Here is a 20,553-nt window from a genome sequence, read left to right on the forward strand (position 1 = left end):
TAAATTATTCCGTAATTATAAATGTAACATTTTTTACAGTAACAAAATATTTCATTAAAATCATAACTCGAAAACTAAATGTCATAATTTTACTTTCTTTGCGTCGATAGATATCTCACAGTCCAAATAATTGACAAAATATTCATGAGGGAAATAGAAACAAAAATATAGGACCAGAAAATAATTATATGAAATTTGCTCATGGTCTTAAACTTTTGTTAAGTACTGTAATGAAATAAATTTCCTTTGAATATTTTCCAGTTTTGCTGAATCAGAACTAGTAATAGACTTCCGAACTACATATGCATATTCGAGTTTCGATCTCACTAATATATAGTATAGTATTAAAAGAGAGTCAGGTGTTGAAAAAGAATAAGTAATTGACCGAATTATTGCTAACATTCTTATTGCATGGTTATAAATATAATCAATGTGGTTGTGTATAATTTATTGTCAGTTAAGGGGAGAGGATGGTATTTTTTGGTGAAAAATGTGTAAATTTAAAAAAAAAAAAAATTTTCTTTAACATACTCTGTGATATGTGTAGAATGCATAGCATAACATTTTGTGGGTATTTGTGCCCTTATCGGATGTCATTTTAAACTTCCTGTGCTATGGATTTTTAAGTCACTCGCCCACTTTTATTGTTGTTTTCGGTAAATTAAATTAAACATTTTTTTTTTTCTATAAAATACTCTTTGATATGTGTGGAATGCATTGCATAACATTTTGTGGGTATTTGTGCCCTTATCGGATGTTGAGACGTCATTTTTAAACTTCCTGTGCTATGGATTTTTAAATCACATGCCCACTTTTATCAGTGTTCAGTAACTTAAATTTTTTTGCTACATTGCCAGATAAAAATGGATATAATTTCTGAACTATTAAAGATACATGCATGAAATTTAGAACACACATTTTTTAGACTATTAGGAAACGTTTCTCTGTAACAGAAATTTGTTAATTGATTTCATTTTAAAAATACGTCCATTTTTTTGCAGGAAAGGAAATCAGAAAATTGTTATTAAATTTTAATTGTTTATTTTACAAACGTAGGGACTAATATCAAAATTCTGTGACAGAGAGTTTGTAAAACATGCTTTTGCAAATACATTGCAAAGAAAGTTTGAATCTATCTTTAAAAATGGTTTAGATATATCGGTTTTAGTACAATCCTGCATTGGATATATTTTTTTTCAAATTTGGGCCCCCAAATAATTTTTTTTCAAAATATTTATATTTGGTTGAGTTCCTACAGCTACGAGCTCTCTACATACAAAAATTAACATTTTACACCAAATAGGAAAAAAGTTTTAAAAAATACCATCCTCTCCCCTTAATACACTGAGGTCTCTAATACAATCTTTTCTGTTAATTAATACATTTTTTAGATGATAATTATATTTTAGTGTAGAAGTTTTCCTTGAAAATGATATTACGTAAGTTTTGGATTCATTAATCATCATCCTGTTATCAACTGACCAATTGGTAATTGAATTAATGTCATTCAGAAATTGACAGTCAGCAACACTATTGATTTTTCGAAAAATTTTAAGTTCATCAGCGAATAATAGATAGCAGAACTTATTCTTTTGCAAATGTCGTCAATGAAGATCAAAAATAGAAGAGGTCCTAAAGTTGAGACCTGGGGCACACCACAAATAATATTAAATGGATCAGAGCAGGACCTCCTATTATTACTGGACCTGACACTGTAAGTGGAAGTAAACAAACATGGTGGACAATAGAGTGGTTAACGCAACTGTGAAAGTATACGTACTTCATGTGAATGTTTATTGTGTTTCTTGTATCATTTGCCTCTAGTGTAATCGTTGAAGGGTTTATAAGTTAGTACTATATATTAATAGAATTGTGACATAATTAATGTAAATTGTTTTCGTAGAGAATAAAGCTTGAAAGTGTTGTTATGTTGTTAATCTTAAAATGTCTCGCACATGTAGTGTCCCAGGTTGCAAATCGAATTACAATAAAGAAAGTCCGTTTGTACATGTATTTTTGTTTCTAAAAGATAAAGATTTAAGGGATAAGTGGACAAGAAGCATTCATCGTGAACATTTTACCCCAACAAACAACTCAGTGGTAAGAAAACTAGCAGTGAAGTGCAGCAAGGTATTGGCCAATATATCTATTAATAATTACTGCATGGTCCAAAATGAAAAGCAGGCATTGAAAGACAAAAATAAAACCCACCGAAACTGTTTCAAGTTCAAAAACAGGCTGCTGTGCTCTCCAAGCTGTGAATTCTTCATCGTTTTTAGTTGTACAGCCTATCTAATCCCTTGTGTATGTATAAGTGGATATTACAGTGATAAGTTACAGTGAATAGTGTCATTTCATTCTGAATCAACATTAGTGGATACAGTGGGAAATTACAGTGCTGTGCTCTCCAAGCTGTGAATTCTTCATCATTTTTAGTTGTACAGCCTATCTAATCCCTTGTGTAGGCCTATGTATAAGTGGATGTTACAGCGATAAGCTATAGTGAATAGTGTCATTTCATTGTGAATCAACATCAGTGGATATAGTGAGAAACTACAGTGAATTAACACCAGTGGATACAGTGAGAAACTACAGTGAATAGTGTCATTTCATTCTGAATCAACATCAGTGGATATAGTGAGAAACTACAGTGAATAGTGTCATTTCATTCTGAATCAACATCAGTGAATAGGTCATTTCATTATGAATCAATACCAGTGGATACAGTGAGAAACTAGGCCTACAGTGAATAGTGTCATTTCATTATGAATCAACACCAGTGGATACAGTGAGAAACTACAGTGAATACCTAGTGCCATTTCATTCTAAATCAACATCAGTGGGCACAGTGTTAAACTGTACGTAGTGAATAGCTAGTTTTATTTTCAACCAATCTCAGTGAATACAGTGACAAAGTTTAGTGACTAGGAAGACAGGGCTCCATATTAACTTATATAATTTCCAGTTGCTAATGAAATCTATTTGTATAATCCAGGTAAGATTTCCTAAATCCTGAAGTATCAGCTATTCAGTATTGTATTACCGCCTTCTATTTCCTCACAAATCTGAATTTTACAAGAGTTAATTGGGCAATTGCCAGTATTCATATATAAAAACATATAGGCCTAGGCCTAATATAATAATATATTGAAGCTTTAAATCACTTGTTTTCTTTTATTATTGGTGTATAGCCTATGTAGGCATATTTTTATGTTACTGAATGTACTATGTTCATTTATGTAGGTAAGGAACTTTAATTTATTTTGTGTGCACAAGGTTGGAATTTTGAAGTAAGAGGGAAAGGGTGCAATCCATGTTCTGGAGTTTATCCGGAACCTTATTATTTATTGTTTCATTGAGAATTTTGTTAAAATAAGCTTATCGATGCCGTATTTTTTAACTCATTGCAATCTACGAAAGCCCTCTTCTGGCCGCCATCTTGGATGCCAGTGTCAGGTCCAGTAATATAGGAGGTCCTGATCAGAGAGATTATTCGAAATTCGTACACTAGATGTGTATCGTGTAAATAATTTTCAAATCAGCTTACATAGCTTACCGATAGTCCTATATTATCTAATTTAGACAAAAGAATAGAATGTGGAACTACACCAAACACCTTACTGAAATCAAAATATATTGTGTCAGTTTGGCCCTGGGATTCAACAACTGGTACAGTCTGATTCAAATAAGAGACTAAGTTGGTTGTAGTAGATTACAAGAAAAGAAATATGTTTGTGAATTATAGTTTCAAAAATTTTTGAGAAATTATTTAAAATAGAGATAGGTCTGTAGTTACCAACTACATTCCTTTTGCCATTTTTAAAGACAGGAATAACTGCTGCTTGTTTCCACTGTGATGGAAGTACTCCAGTTTTCAAGCTTAAGTTAAATATGTGAACTAATAAAGGTATAAGAATTTCAGAACACCCTTTTATAATAAAATTTGGAATACCATCAGTGCCCATTGATTTAGTGATTTAATAATAATAATAATAATAATAATAATAATAATAATAATAATCATAATAATTATAATAATAATAAAACCAATTTTATTATTCCATGTTAAGTATATTCTTTTCTTGGTCAAAAGATTTGCCTATTATTATTAATGTTCTATTTCTTCTTGCTGTTTTACCGAATGCAATTTAATTTCGTAACTTAACTATTCTTAAATACAGGTGACGGCCTCTTGCATATATTGTCTCAATGTATGCAAAAAGATTTTGGACATCATCGTGAAAACTGTCTGCTATTTGGTCTAAATTATCTTCTACATCTTCCAATGAAACAGGAGGAAGGGTCAGAAGGTAATAAAAGCCAATGTGAATGACATCATTTAGGAAAGGTTCTCAAAGTCCAAGATATCAAATGTTTTAACGAAAAAGAAATAGACATCCCTTTACTATACTATTTCTGAACGAAACTTTAACGGCATTTATTGCACTAATTTTGAATTCCACTGCGATGAGTTTTAGATGTAAATCCGAGTTTATACCTTGTGTTGCAGTTTTCAAATGCTGGAATATACTTTTTATGTACTTTCATCTTTTCTAACAGAAAGTGCATATAGACCTACTGTATATCCAGAGAAAATTTCCTCAAACACAATTCCATTGACTATGTTAGTTTAGCTGGAAAAAATTGAGACATTTCATTACTTACAGATATTAGACAGCTAATAAAATGGACATAAGCCCTAATGTGGAGTGGAAGTTGTATCTATGAATGAAAAATTGTGGTCAAGTTGTTACTTGTAGTGAATATTTCTCCTCATCGTTATAATCATCTTTTATTCTTATTGTCCTCCACATCAGTATCACTCCAGCTCTCTTCTATTCCCTTACAAACGTATTAGTAAAGGCACATTTTATATGCAATAATAATGTTGCTTTTAACTTATGACTGCATATTTTATGTTGTTTGAAAAGGAAATACAGAAACATTAATGACATTAATTATAATTAACGCAACTTGAAATTGAATTTTTATATAGACACTTTTCTTTTAATGAATAAAGAAAGATAGATTTACCATTAAACAAAAAATGGACTAACGTTTTTAATAACCTATACTTCTGAGGATCTATATACTTATTCATGACTTTTATATTTCTGAATATAATGCAGATTGGAAAAAAAAGTTGTTTCTAATGAATGCCAAGTTAACAGAAAAAAGAACGATATTTGTAAGAACAGTCTTACAGATTCAGCATGAGATGAGCATGTCACCTACTCCCTTTTCTATAGGGCCTATATGACAAAGGACAAATATCAGCTTCTGAGATGTGTACAGACCTAGAAACAATTTGAGCCACCTGAATTTTCAAAGTTCCAGTTATAACGTACTGCACATGCTCAATGCTTCAAGGCGGTGGTACACATGCGATCACTTTGGCAGCTATTGAAAATCATTTTACTTTGATTGTTGTCACAAGGCATTTTAAAAGATGCAAAGAAAAGTAGTTTACTCCTAATAGTAGATGGATATTTGCAAATCTTGCAGTGAAATATAATGATGGTAAACGAAATATTACCTGCATAATGAAAAAAAAAATCTTCCGCACCAGGATTCGAATCTTTAACCTTCTGGTCTGCGAGCAGATAGCACAGAACTATTGGAACAATTGAGTAGAAGTGTCATACTTCAGTTTATCATTATACTACCGGTACTCACGTTCGTTTACCGAAAAGCTTTTCGTCATTAATTTGACCTTACTTTCAGATTATTTCCGTGCTTCTTTCATTAGTTCATTAGTTGTGAAAGTATATCTTACTATAAAATTATTAAAATAATACTGGGTTGACTTGTATAAACATTAATAGTCGTTGCGTCGATCCAAGTGGTGAAGCCACATCCACTTAACAATGGTGAACCGGAGAGAACAGAGACTTTTGCTGTGATCCAAAATGGCTTTTCAGCTTCAGAGACTGGTAGTTCGTAGACTGGGAGTTACAGTTCTATGGCAAAAGGTGGGTCATTATTATCGGAATCATTGGGAGGTTGGTAGATGTCCTGATTCTGGATGTCCATGTATTTCAACTGGACGAAGTCTTCGGCAGGTCGTGTTCTGAGGACCCCTTCTGCTCTTCTCGTCAACTGAAGGCATTGTCTCACTTTCTGGGCAATTTACGATCAGTTATTAACTGTCTGAAACCAGATTATTGTATTAGACACTATCGGGCAGTGACTAAAGAAAAAATGACTGAGAAACAAGCTATAGACTGCCTTGCCTTTGTAACTAGCCTAGATGACTGTTTCGATTGGACGAAAGTCACTTTCTCTGACGAAACTGCCATCTGCTGATTACAGCAGACCTGTTGGAGTCTATCAGAAGCCCGGCCATAGGTAATATGTAAACCGACTTGGCAGGTTGGGATGCATTAGCGTGTCATGCTGGGGCTGGATATATGCATCTTACAAGGGATGCTTTCGGACCTTCCGACGAAAATCGACACGAAACTTTCTGGGCTGAACAAGCATGAGGCCAAACTAATTGCAATCATTTGCTACTCCTAAAACAAGGCATATAAAAGTAGATTTCGCAACTGTAATGTTTGTAGTCATAGAGTGCCTAACATCATCTACCTGTGAAATATGATACATGTAAATGACGAGATTATGTACAACAGATAAATTTGTAAACTGTCATATACGTACCTCATTCTACTGCATGGTAATGTGGTGTAAGAAGGCAGTGCTGCAAACAAAGTTGAATCTCACACCACGAGCAAATAATGGCAGAACTGCAATCACAGTCAGGAATGCTGCATATGTTAAGACCAGCAAAATTTATGTCCAACACATTACGGAAAGGAAGTGGCATATCCTGTGACACGTATCTAGACGCCTTCCACGCATAGCGAAGCATAGGCTAGTACTATGGTGCACTCAACGGATTGCATATCAAGGAATGAAACTTGAAAATGAATATCCTATCATGCAGCTTGACGGCATTCCCCTCATCATGACATATATTCTCTTCAATGCTTCACGCAAATAGTTTGCACTGGTGAAAGAAGTAGGCGTTTAGAGGCGGACAGTACTTTGTGGTTTTAGGTGGTATGTTTTTTTTGTGTAAATTTAAATCCCTGTTTCCGAAGGCTCTGGCTGACAAACCTGTGTCCGTTTGACCAAATCATGAATCCAGCAGCAGAAGCGATGCTCCCTTTAGTTCCAGTTGTAATACTTTACACATCCTGGACAGTACGAGAGCTGTTGACATCTTACCACTGGTGCTGCAATCATATTCTATATTTGGAGGTTGGTTACGTTGTAATGTTTTGGAAACATGTTTGCCAAATTTACCACCCGCTTCCTGAAAACAGATGTACAATTTCTTTGCAAGGCGTCCTGACATGGAAATAAGGACCTGAATGGTGTAGGAGTGAGTAGTAGATGCAACGCTTTCAACAGTTGGTTCAGTTGTCTTTTCCCCGGTCATTGATAGTGTCCTATTTGAGGTAATTTCATACTCAAATCGACTTTGATCCGTATTCAACACCATGTCGGCATCGATTGCATTAGCAGAAACATAGTCCGTAACTTCTTGCACAAACTCCAATGCTCTGGTCCTCAAGTCAGTATCAAGAGTAACATCCCACCTAGTAATGAATCTTGTAATCTTGCATGATGTTATTTTGTAGCGGCATTTGAATTGGTGGAGGAAATAATTGCAGGCTTTAAATCTGGGAATTCCCATGAAAATAGCTGCTTCTTTCGCCCAAGTCTTTAAATGGCAGTAGTGAAATGTGTTTCCAACATTACGTGCATTCCAGAATTTGGTGTACATATGCTCTCGAATGCGAGCATGTTTGTTTTCTATCATACCACCTCTCTCAAGAGCCTTTACTATTTGCCAGTGATGTCTTGAATTTTCGGGCATTTGCTGCAACACTGTTATAAATCCTTTGCATTGTTATTTTAGAGAACTGCTCGGGGATACTTTTCCGTTTGAATTTGGGAGGTGATGGTTCATAAGAACTGGTTGCCATGTTATGAACTGGACTACCGAGCACATTGTTATCTTCAGATGAAGTGTCTGATGTTCCATCACTATCACACCACAATGTCTGTCCTTCCGACATGTCCATGCCACCACTGACATATTTCTCCAGGATGATAAACTACTCCCGTGCAATTCGCCTATCGATGTATGTTGGATGCGTGTTGTCCGCTGGGTAATTCTGTGTGACCTCATTCACCAGTATCTGTACCACAGCATGAGGGTTACAACTCATTTTGATAAACACACAATAGTATTCACGTATTTCACCTACAGTATTCTTTAACACACAACAGGCCCATGCCCTGAATCATATTACCTAGCCACTTACGGCTTACACAAGGCAGGAGACCTACCAGGCATGCGCATTATCACAAAATAACATTATGTCTCTCGGGTATAGCATGTTTCATAACTTATGACTACAAACATTACATTTGCGAACCCTACTTTTATACGCTTTGTTTTAGGGGTAGCAAATGATTGCGAAATGCCACACTTCACACCATGCTCATGCCTCATGCTTGTTTAGCTCAGAAAGTTTCATTGCGATTTTCGTTGGAAGGTCCGAAAGCATCCCTTGTTACAGATGATTTATGGCCTCTTAAATTCAGTGCAGTATACACATATTTCAGAGAATGTGTTCCTCCCATCCATCCGGGAATATTATCCCCAAGGAACATTATTATTTCAGCAGGATAACTTTTCACTGCAAGCTGTTCAAGCTTGGTTCTTGGGAACACCTGAGATTGAAGTGGTTGCCTGGCCGCCAAAGTTGCCAGAGTTGAACGTAATAGAGAATGTCTGGGAGAAGTTGAAGGAGAGGAGGCTCGAGTTGTTGGAAAGTGAGTACCCTCAGAATCAGAACGAGCTGTGGTGTCAAGTTCTCAATGCCTGGTAAGACCTCGTCCAGGATTGGGGCTATTTGTGCCAGCTCGTCGGGGCAGTTACAGAAGTAGTTCACTAATTTTGTTAATTTTTTTTTTTCGTTATAATTTTTTTTTTATTTGGAAGACAAATTGGATTTTTCAGTTGATTTTTCTTTTTTTATTCTCTGCAGGGTCAAGCCAAATAAAATCCCACAAGAGATGGGAAATAATTATTCCACATATGAAAACAAAATGAAACTCCGGTCGCAAATGTCTTAACAAAAATTCATGTAAAGAAAAAATCTGCCGCCAGTATGATGCAAACCCATACTCTTTTGCATGACTGTCAATGTAACAGCTTGTGCTATTACAATGAGACAGAAACCCTCTCCTCTGTGCAGCATGTTGGTCTCCTGACAATCGATGGTCAGGGTCCAGTGTTATACTGAGAGGGAATGTTCTGAACCATGCATTGTAAGGATGTTCAAAAGTCGGCCCAAATTTTGTTTCTGAGTCTGTATAAGAATCAGAAATGTGTCTTGTTTTCTGGGAAGAGAAGTATCTATGTTTTATTTTGTGGTATGTTGCAGATCGCCTTGTTGAAATACGCACAGTATTGGAGAAAATGCGTCCAATTGACCATAAATTAAAATATCAAATTGACAAACTAGTAAAGACTGCAGCTACAGGCTCTACTGGAGAGTCTGATCCAACACACTTCCGTGCAAACCCAGCAAATATGATGAGTAAGCTAGAGGAGTCAGAGGAAAGTGAATCTGAAGGGGAAGATAAGACTAGTGATAAACAAGACAAGCTAAAGATGGGTGTATATGTTCCACCGAAACTTGCAGCTGTCCATTATGGTGAGTGACATGTGCAAATATTATGTTGTGACTATAAAGCTGATTTATATAACAGGGTGATGCATAAGTTCTTAGCGATTTTGTTTTGCATGGCAGTAGAGCCATAAATGGGAGTATAAGGGTACAGTACATCAGTTATTCATAGATTTCAAAAAGGCGTATGACTCGGTTAAGAGAGAAGTTTTATATAATATTGTAAATTTTTATACTGAACAACAGTGTAATTTTATTATCTCAACAATAACTCTTCACTCTCTACAATTTAATTTCACTCCCGTCAACAATGGGATTTGCTCTCCGCACAGCAACACAGCGTTTGTTATTGCACTCCACAAACGACAATGACAATTTACTTGGACTATTACGAACAACAATGAACTGTTAATCTTAACTAATATTTACAAAGCACTATTTACAACACAGAACTGTCAGTTCTCAGTTCACAGCTCGTTTGTCTTGGCTAGTTCTTCTAGCTCAGTCATTCGCGTTCACAGAATCTCGAACCCCAGACCTTCAGAGACGATCTGCTGAACTTCGAACTCAGGTCCCCCAACTGCAGTCCACTGCACTCGAACTCCGGGCTTCAGGCTCCACAATTACGGACACAACTCAAGTCGCGCTCTTGTCTCGAAGCTGGCTTCACTGCTACACAAGACTGGCTTACTAACGGGCTGACTGACGTTCACTTGCGACTTCTCTTTTATAATCAAACTATAGTTTCTGGAGAGTTCGCGAAAGATTCCACTCTCGAATAATCTGGTTTTCTCTCCTTTCTGCTGTGGTCGCTCTCTCCCCTGTCTTCTCTCCTCCCTAAGCCACAGCACATGCCACAGGAAGCAGATGCGCGCGCAACCTCCGCGCCGGCCAACCTTGCACTTCCTTCTCACGTGGCTGTCACAATATTCTTATTGAATTTGGTATTCCCAAGAAACTAGTTCGATTAATTAAAATGTGTCTTAGTGAAACTTACAGCAGAGTCCGTATAGGCCAGTTTCTATCTGATGCTTTTCCAATTCACTGCGGGCTAAAACAGGGAGATGCACTATCACCTTTACTTTTTAACTTCACTCTAGAATATGCCATTAGGAAAGTTCAGGATAATAGACAGGGTTTGGAGTTGAATGGGTTACATCAGCTTCTTGTCTATGCGGATGACGTGAATATGCTAGGAGAAAATCCACAAACAATTAGGGAAAACGCGGAAATTCTAGTTGAAGCAAGTAAAGCGATAGGGTTGGAAGTAAATCCCGAAAAGACAAAGTATATGATTATGTCTCGTGACCAGAATATTGTACGAAATGGAACTATAAAAATTGGAGATTTATCTTTCGAAGAGGTGGAAAAATTCAAATATCTTGGAGCAACAGTAACAAATCTAAATGACACTCGGGAGGAAATTAAACGCAGAATAAATATGGGAAATGCGTGTTATTATTCGGTTGAGAAGCTTTTGTCATCTAGTCTTCTGTCAAAAAATCTGAAAGTTAGAATTTATAAAACGGTTATATTACCAGTTGTTCTGTATGGTTGTGAAACTTGGACTCTCACTTTGAGAGAGGAACAGAGATTAAGGGTGATTGAGAATAAGGTTCTTAGGAAAATATTTGGGGCTAAGAGGGATGAAGTTACAGGAGAATGGAGAAAGTTACACAACACAGAACTGCACGCATTGTATTCTTCACCTGACATAATTAGGAACATAAAATCCAGACGTTTGAGATGGGCAGGACATGTAGCACGTATGGGTGAATCCAGAAATGCATATGGAGTGTTAGTTGGGAGGTCGGAGGGAAAAAGACCTTTGGGGAGGCCGAGACGTAGGTGGGAAGATAATATTAAAATGGATTTGAGGGAGGTGGGATATGATGATAGGGAATGGATTAATCTTGCTCAGGATAGGGAACAATGGCGGGCTTATGTGAGGGCGGCAATGAACCTCCGGGTTCCTTAAAAGCCAGTAAGTAAGTAAGTAGAGCCTTTGTAAGAAATTTGTTTGGTATTTCTCATTTCTTATTAGTGTCATAATATTGTGTTACTGAATACATCTTGAATTGTTCTATTTGTAAGAAAGTTTCTCTTATGGGCTAAAGAAAATGGAATGTCAAGTAGAAAAAAAAAAACGAATATTTCCGACATATCCTTTTGATTTTAATTGAGGAATCAAGGTATCAGAGGGTACTAGAGCCAATTGTGCTATTTATGAAGAGATTGCCATTGGGGAAAGTGCGACACGAAAATGGTTTTCTTGTTTCAGATAGGACCATTTTGACGTGAATGATTCTCCACATTTATAAAGAACGTCCGATTAATGGAGATCATTTAAACACTTTAAATTCATTATGATTCACGCCAATTATCTCGGGAATTGGTCATTACAATGAATAAAACTGTGATCAATCAACTATTGTACATTTTCATTCCATGGGCAGAGTTAAAAAATTGGGTGTATGGGGTACCATACATTTTAAGTGAAAACAACAAAAATCAGCATATTACCATTGCTTACTCATCTTTGTTAAACTTGTCTAAAACATGGATCGTTTTTGTCCCAGATTGTTACTGGTGATGAAAAACATCAAAACATCAAAACAGAAAGGAATGGCTAAGCCCTAACAAAAAGCAACAACTTCCTGTTCATGGCTGGTGACCATCCACTTAAACTAATATTGGGACAAACACATCATCATCTACTATGAATTGCTTCTGAGGAATAACCATCATTGATTTATTGACAGCTGACAAGCAAACATTCTGATGGGGGCAGATAAAAAAGTTATTTGTTTATTTTTTTTATTTCACCATGTTAATAATGTCAAAAGAAGTGCTTATACAAATTTTGGCCACTCGACCACAATTACAAGGGCTGTAAAAAAAAATAAGTTCGCCAGGGGCCATTAACAGAAAGAAAACAATTTCATTGAACAAATTTATTGGAATAGATACAGCAATTGTTGAGCTATTTTTCAACATATTCCCCACCAGAATTGAGACATTAGTCATATCATGGGATCGACAGAGAGGTGCAGACGGAGCCACACACTGGTTCCGATCCCAGGCGGCTGACTTTTATGACACAGGAATACAAAAATTGATCCCATGGTATGACAAATATCTCAGTTCCTGTGGGGGATATGTTGACAAATAACGCAACAATTTCTGTATCTATTTCAATAAATCTTTCCATGCAATTGTGATTTTTTTCTGTTAACAGCCCGGAAGATTCACTTTCTGGACGGCCTCGTAATTGTGGTCGAGTGGCCAAAATTTGTATAAGCACTTCTTTTGACATTATTAACATGGTGAAAGAAAAAAAATATATTTTTTTTTTATCTGTCCCCATCAGAATGTTTGCTTGAGATCACAATTCGAGAAAAATGACTGGGGAAGATTGAATGAAATGATTTTGCAGCATACTTCTAACATTGCAAAAGCTGTTATTCAAGAGCTCTTAATCTTACTCCATCAGATTTTCATCTTTTTCCCCCTATCCAACAATCTGTAGGGAATCTCCTTTAATAATGAAGCTCCTCTTCAAAATTGGGTTGGTGATTTCTTCGACTCCAAACCAATGGATTTCTGCAGGCATAGAATCAAAAAGCTGCTAGAACACTGGTGATGAGTCATAATCAGTGCAGGAGAATATACTGTGTTATTGATTAGTTTATGTATTTTATTTATGTAATATAAATAATTTTCATTTAATAAAAAGCTCTACGAATTTATGCATCAACCTAATACACTGAAAGCTAAGAATGTCATCGAGTATACTACAGCGGATGTGGTATATGTTGGGAAAGTTTTTAAGTCCTGTTTCAAGATTCCGAAATGTAACAATAGAGAATAGAGTCACATGGACTAGAAAATGCATTGAATAAACAGTGCACTGATGTGTAAGTGGCGAATAAGACCATTAACAGTATCAAAACAAATTACTGACAGTATTTTATTAATGGTCTTACCCCCACTTATATGTCATTACTCAGTTTATTTGATCTATTTATTCAGTTAATGTGACTCAGTTATCTGTTACTAGATTTTGGAGTTTCGTGAATCAGGCCTAAAAACCTTTCCAGCAGATACCATTATCTGTTCCAGGTATCTTTTGTGCTATTCTTAGCTTTTATTACATATAAATCTGATGTCTAGTTTTCAGAGTGATTTTTTATTTCCTTTGTTTTCATAACTTCAATTTTGTGCTTTCTCGTTGTAAGTATAAAGAAATAATAGTATTGTTTCGTAAACATTTTTATTTCAATGCAAATGCATACTTCAGATACTCTTCATTCTGTGTAAATATTAGAATGTGAATTTTACATAGCAGTTTGCTGTTATGACATTTAGTTTATGAAAGAAATGTCACGCATTGGAACAGTAGGAGATTTCAGCACTAATTTTAATTACCTTATTATCTGCGGTAGATTTTTTTAATTAAAAGATTCTTTTGCATTTGCAAATTTGGGGAATGAGAAGTAAGAAGAATATTACCTACACTAATATACATTTTTAATGCCTTTATTATGACTGCATTGGAGATTTATCTTTGGAAGAGGTGGAAAAATTCAAATATCTTGGAGCAACAGTAACAAACATAAATGACACTCGGGAGGAAATTAAACACAGAATAAATATGGGAAATGCCTGTTATTCGGTTGAGAAGCTTTTGTCATCTAGTCTTCTGTCAAAAAATCTGAAAGTTAGAATTTATAAAACAGTTATATTACCGGTTGTTCTGTATGGTTGTGAAACTTGGACTCTCTCTTTGAGAGAGGAACAAGATTAAGGGTGTTTGAGAATAAGGTTCTTAGGAAAATATTTAGGGCTAAGAGGGTTGAAGTTACAGGAGAATGGAGAAAGTTACACAACACAGAGCTGCACACTTTGTTTACTTCACCTGACATAATTAGGAACATAAAATCCAGACGTTTGAGATGGGCAGGACATGTAGCACACATGGGCGAATCCAGAAATGCATATAGAGTGTTAGTTGGGAGGCCGGAGGGCAAAAGACTTTTGGGGAGGCCGAGACGTAGATGGGAAGATAATATTAAAATGGATTTGAGGGAGGTGGGATATGATGGTAGAGACTGGATTAATCTTGCTCAGGATAGGGACCAATGGCGGGCTTATGTGAGGGCGGCAATGAACCTCCGGGTTCCTTAAAAGCCAGTAAGTAAGTCTGTTATGACTGCAACTTTTCCCAATATTTGGAAAAAAGCCTGTGAACATATCCTTCCTAAAGTCAAAACTCCATCAGTATCTGTTCTCTCTGCATTTTACCTACCCTGTCGAAGATACTGGAACGAATCCTTCACAAGCAACTTTCTGATTATCTGAACGAGAACAATCTTCTGGATCCTTATCAATCTGGCTTCCGTGCAGAGCACAGTACTGCTACTGCCATTGTCAAAGTAACTGAAGACATTCGTGAAGCAATGGATAATATTAAGGTAACTGTGATGACACTTCTAGACTTTACGAATGCATTCGGTTCCGTCAACATAGATTTGCTCGTCCATTAACTCAGAGCCCTGCATCTCTCTGACATTGCGGTTAACTGGTTCTCCTCCTATCTTTATGACACCAGCAATGTGTAATTTTTAATAACCAATATTCAACATGGCAGGCAGTAAAGGCCCCAGGAATCCAATTTGGAGCCTCTTCTATTTGCAGTCTACATAAATGACATATCTGATACCAAAACACAGTAAATACATGCTATATGCTGATGATATATAAGCGCATATGCGACCTGAAACTTTAAATGACACAATAGACCAATAGAACAGTGACTTGAACTCAATATCTGCATGGTCTACAAAATTCGACTTAACTTTAAATCCAAATAATTCGCAGGCAATTCTAATTGGGCAACAATGACTCTTATTCATTTCAAAATCTGCTATTATACATTCTGTAAAATTAAATGAAACTATAATCCCATTCAGGCCTCTGTTAAATATTTAGGTGTGTACATGGACGAGGGCCTCAAGTGGAATGTCCAAGTCACACACACACATGCAAGACTGTCTTCTCCATCCTTCATTCATTACATTGCTTGAAAAATTTTCTACCCTTTCAATTAAAAGGATTCTCATACAAACATTGGTGCTGCCACATTTTGACTATTGCGACATTCTACTAACAGATTTAAATTCTAACTCAGCCCAAAGATTGCAGCGCGTTCATAATGCCTGCATATGTTTCATTTGCAACACCCGCAAATACAACCACATTACACCTTTCCTTGAAATGCTCCAATAGGTAAGATTACAGGACTGAAGATATATCCATTCACTAATTTTCCTATATCGCATCATCAGTATTTCTTCACCTAACTATCTCTCAGTGGATTTTAATTTCTTGTCCTCTTATTACAGCCTGGGTACTCATTCTAAAAATGACCCTTTATTATCTATGCCTTGCCATAAAACAACTCACTATTCTTCCTCTTTCACAGTATCAGCAATTCTTTTCTGGAACTCCCTACCCAACTCCCTCAGGAACTGTCGAACTATATTGAAATTTAAAAGTAAATTGTTTAAACACGTGACCAGTATTCATGTTTAATTCTCCTTTGTGTGTATATGTAATTTTCCTCAGTGTTGTATAGTTATAATCTACATTTGAATGTGTTATTCTTGTAATTTGTAATATTGGTTCACTTACTGCTTGCATATTCATTGAATGTAACTTCTAGCCTTATATTATTTTGTAATTATTATTTAGTATGTTTGCATTATTTTACTCAACTTGTGCTTGTATGACTATATGCATTTTTTATTAGTGTTCTTTAAATATTAGTCTATCAAATTTATCAGCTTCTTTTGTTTCTGGCTAAGTGGAAGAGAAGGCCTAATGGCCTTAACTTGGCCAGGATAAATAAATAAATATTATTATTATTATTATTATTATTATTATTATTATTATTATTATTATTATTATTATTAAGAAGTAGTTACTGGACAGAATATGTCCAATTGTTGTTGTTGTAATTATTATTATTATTATTATTACTACTACTACTGCTGCTGCTGCCGCCACTACCGCTACCACTACCACTACCACTACCACTGCTACTGCTGCCGCCGCCGCTGCTGCTGCTACAGTAAAACTTCTTTTGCACATGCGTTTTTTACACATTCGTTTTTTTCTGAAGTTCCGCCAAAATTAGTATACTTTCCATGTTAATTTATTTCGGATATACATTTTTCGTTTTTTTTACACTGATGGTCGAGTGCACCAATCTTGGTCAAAAAACTTAATGATCAGGGGTCACGGGAACACAATAAATAGAAAGCTGCAGTCAAAATACGATTGCAGTGTACCAACAATGATCATCGGTCACAGAAACCCGTACTTTTGGCCGTCCTCTTCACCGTAGTTAGCTCAGAGATCACATGCCATTTTTATAAAGGAAAGCATCCATAGGAGAGCAAAGATAAAAACAGATCATATTCAATTGTTGCGTGCTTTGATTTTGTTAGACTGCTTTGTTGGATTCATTTGTTTATAACACCAGAGAAATATAAAATGAATAAGGAGTGGAAAAAGAGAAAGATAAAATGAATAAGGAGAACAAAAACGAACCCCGAATTTTTCAGACCATGAATTAGGAATTGTTTTAGAGCTGGTTCTCTCTTATGCCAGTATACTTGAAAACAAGGAGACTGATGAATGTTCCAGTGATGGACAGTGAGGTTTGAGAGTTGAGAAGGCCAAGACGCGACTGATGAGAGTTTGCATTGCATGTATTAAAATATAAGGCCTGTAACGTACCTCATTACCAAGCACAGAATTTATAGGTTTTAAGAAATTAAAATTAGGTTTTTCAATCTATGTTTTAGGATTTCTTTAGGATTTTAAATCTTATGTTCAGGAATATATATGATTTTATTTGGGGGGGGGGGGGATAAACAACACTCTTAGAGTTACATTCAAATATCTAATTATAGGCCTAACATAAATCTAAAAAGTGGCCTGCTGATTTACATGATGATGATGAAATGTTTTATGGAACTATTTACTAATATTAATACAATATATTAATAGTCTATTATGTTCATAACACTGTATCTTTATTAAATTATTACGCCTGCAAACCACTCATTTAAGTAGTGCTTCTAATATGAATTAAGTGTCTTTAGGACATTTTAAGTCCTAACCTACGAATTAGGCTTTTTTAGGTCATATTAAATTTAAGAATGTTACTCGTTTCTACATAAAACGAATAAGAAAAGCAACATTTCGTGAGTAACGAGATAGCAACAAAATTGGTTCGAACCTAAGAATCTGGGGCTTGCTCATCACTATTACATAGCTTAATTTTGAAGCAAATTTACTCGATGATCCTCTTTCTTCACAAACCAATCAATTAGGTCACAACATACTGAACAACTGCTACTAGAAGAAGCTAGAGACAAATCTGCATTTGTTTCTAAACTTTCAATATGTTTAATATACTGTATAAATAAATATATCTCGTAACATAAAAGGAAAAATAACAGGAACACCCGCAAACAAGAGAAAAATCTACCAACATAAAATGAAACTTTTATGCAGGGAGAGAAAACGAACAACACGTGACTCAATTTTCTAAAACCAAGAAGAGAGAAAGAGAGAGATCTTCCCAATACAGCCGAAAGCAGCCGTGACTATAAGCAGTACAGCAGTACAGTTGTCAGTGGTGGGTAGGACATCTCCAAATTCGGCTCCCCTCGCGTGTTCCTGTTAAGTTTAAACACTCTGCTAACCAGCTATCTTATTGAGTGAACTGCTGTTGTCATGGTTACCAGGAAGCAGAGTGCTGTTGCTGTCTCCTCTCTCCCACTTTCGCATAGACACTGCAGGCTGCTAGAGTCGACTATACAGGTTACAGTGCTATTTGTTATTTTTCAGTATGAATTAATTGTACTATCTACAGTATAGCGAGCGGGCATCACCAACTGGATGTTGTCGACTTGATGTAACTTACATCTTAGCTGTAGTGAATAATAAAGGAAAAATGTTCGTCATTTACTGTAACTTGTCTGTGATCTTAATTCAGCTGAAATTAATATTGTCATATTGTGTTCTGTGGCCGATTACTGTCATATAAAATAAGAAGAAAAGTCGTTTACTTGCATAGAGTGGTCATGTATTGAATTTACAAGAAAAACAGTTATATAGAAACCATGTCAGCACACAACCATGTATATAAACTTTATACACATTATATGCTGATCCTAAGTATGCTAGTAAACTGTCTGGGCCTGACTCCCCATATGAAGAAATAGAGGTTTGTGGTTATAGTTCAGTTTCTAATGAATCACAATTAAATGTCCTGACTGGTGTTAACACAGACATTTTTAATTTATTTTTTAACTTACTGTTAGACACTACTCAACGCAAAACTAGTAAATAAAATAGACTTTTATGTTAGCCTTGCCATTTGTTGCCCTTTCTGTAATTTTCTATGTTCACCGTAGTACTATTTCTATAATGATCCAATCTGTTTTACCTATACTTGCACAGACAACTAAAAAGTTTGTTTTCTGGCCCAGCAAAGATACTATTAATGCAATATTGCCTACTGTTTTTAAGGATAATTATCCGAACTGTAGAGCTATTACTGTCTGCACTGAAGTTAAAACAGAACAACCTCCTGAAATCAGTCAGCGTGCATAGAGTGCTCTAATTATAAGTTTCCATATAGTGCAAAGGTTCTTAATGGAATTGCACTTTGTGATATGGTAACATTAATTTCCAAATGTTATGGAGGTAGAGCCAGTGATAGTTTTATCACAAATGACTGTGGAATTTTGAAACTGATAGAACCAGGAGATCAAATTATAGAAGATAAAGGTTTCCCCGGAATAAAAATTGTATTGGAGGAGAGCAATACAATTTTGGTAATGCCACCCTTTATGAATGAAGGTCATTAACACATGATGAAGTTGATGACACTTATAATATTGCTAGTGTGAGGATTCAACTATAATATTGCTAGTGTGAGGATCCACATTGAATGCTGCATTCAAGGAGTGAAGGTGTATAACACATTTTATAGCCTCCTTCCCGCTAGTTATAATTACCAACATAACAATCGAGAAGTCCAGGACGAATTACTAGGGAAATGGTCAGTTTCCGTAGTACTGCATTCAGGGGCCTGATTCATGAAAGTTACAAAGCTACAAGCAACAAGTTAATAGTGTAATGCAGCGGTTCTCACCCTATGGTACACGTACCACTGGTGGTACATGAGCCCTACCAGTGGTACCTAAGCGAAGTGTGAAATAAAAATATGAATTATTGCAAAATATAAAAATACTTATAGGCCTATATTTGTTTTCAAACTTCAAACGATGAAAAAGTAAATAAAATAATTTCAGTAATATGTGTTTGAATATAAAATGATTTCATTACTATGCGTTTTAATATTTCTAATTGTTGGCCAATTTCACCAAACTTCGTTAATATTAATTTAATAATATCCAGTAAAACTAGACAAGATAAGTCAGACACTTGTATTAAAAGACTATTAGCTTTTGTGAAACAAGGCCCAAGACCTCTCAAGTGTTACGTATATTTGTAACAAGTAGGGAGGGGGACAACAACACATCATTACTCTACACAGATAATTACTCAAGTAAGTACTTTATGCATTGAGGAGTGCACCAAGATCGAAGGGCTGCATTCCATTCTTCGGTAAAAAAAAGGAACAGCACGTATTGTTAATTGCTAAGTATAGATCGTATAAGTTACAGAATAAGAACATTTCCTGGTGTAAATGTACCAGTCAATAGATTTCATAAGATGTTTTGCACTACCGGTACTGCTT

The 20,553-nt window shown here is 35.7% G+C and overlaps 1 protein-coding gene across 2 annotated transcripts in view; it reads left to right on the plus strand.

The window, feature by feature from the left end:
* Positions 1-20,553, plus strand: part of LOC138705772 (neuroguidin) — a 74,075-nt gene that overhangs the window by 16,565 nt on the left and 36,957 nt on the right. For both annotated transcript variants that reach the window (XM_069834405.1, XM_069834406.1), the window contains exon 4: positions 9,465-9,737. In XM_069834405.1, coding sequence (XP_069690506.1) covers positions 9,465-9,737 — 273 coding nt within the window. The remainder of the gene's footprint in view (positions 1-9,464; positions 9,738-20,553) is intronic.

Source organism: Periplaneta americana, chromosome 9 (genome assembly GCF_040183065.1).
Source record: "Periplaneta americana isolate PAMFEO1 chromosome 9, P.americana_PAMFEO1_priV1, whole genome shotgun sequence".
Classification (NCBI taxonomy): Eukaryota; Metazoa; Arthropoda; class Insecta; order Blattodea; family Blattidae; genus Periplaneta; species Periplaneta americana.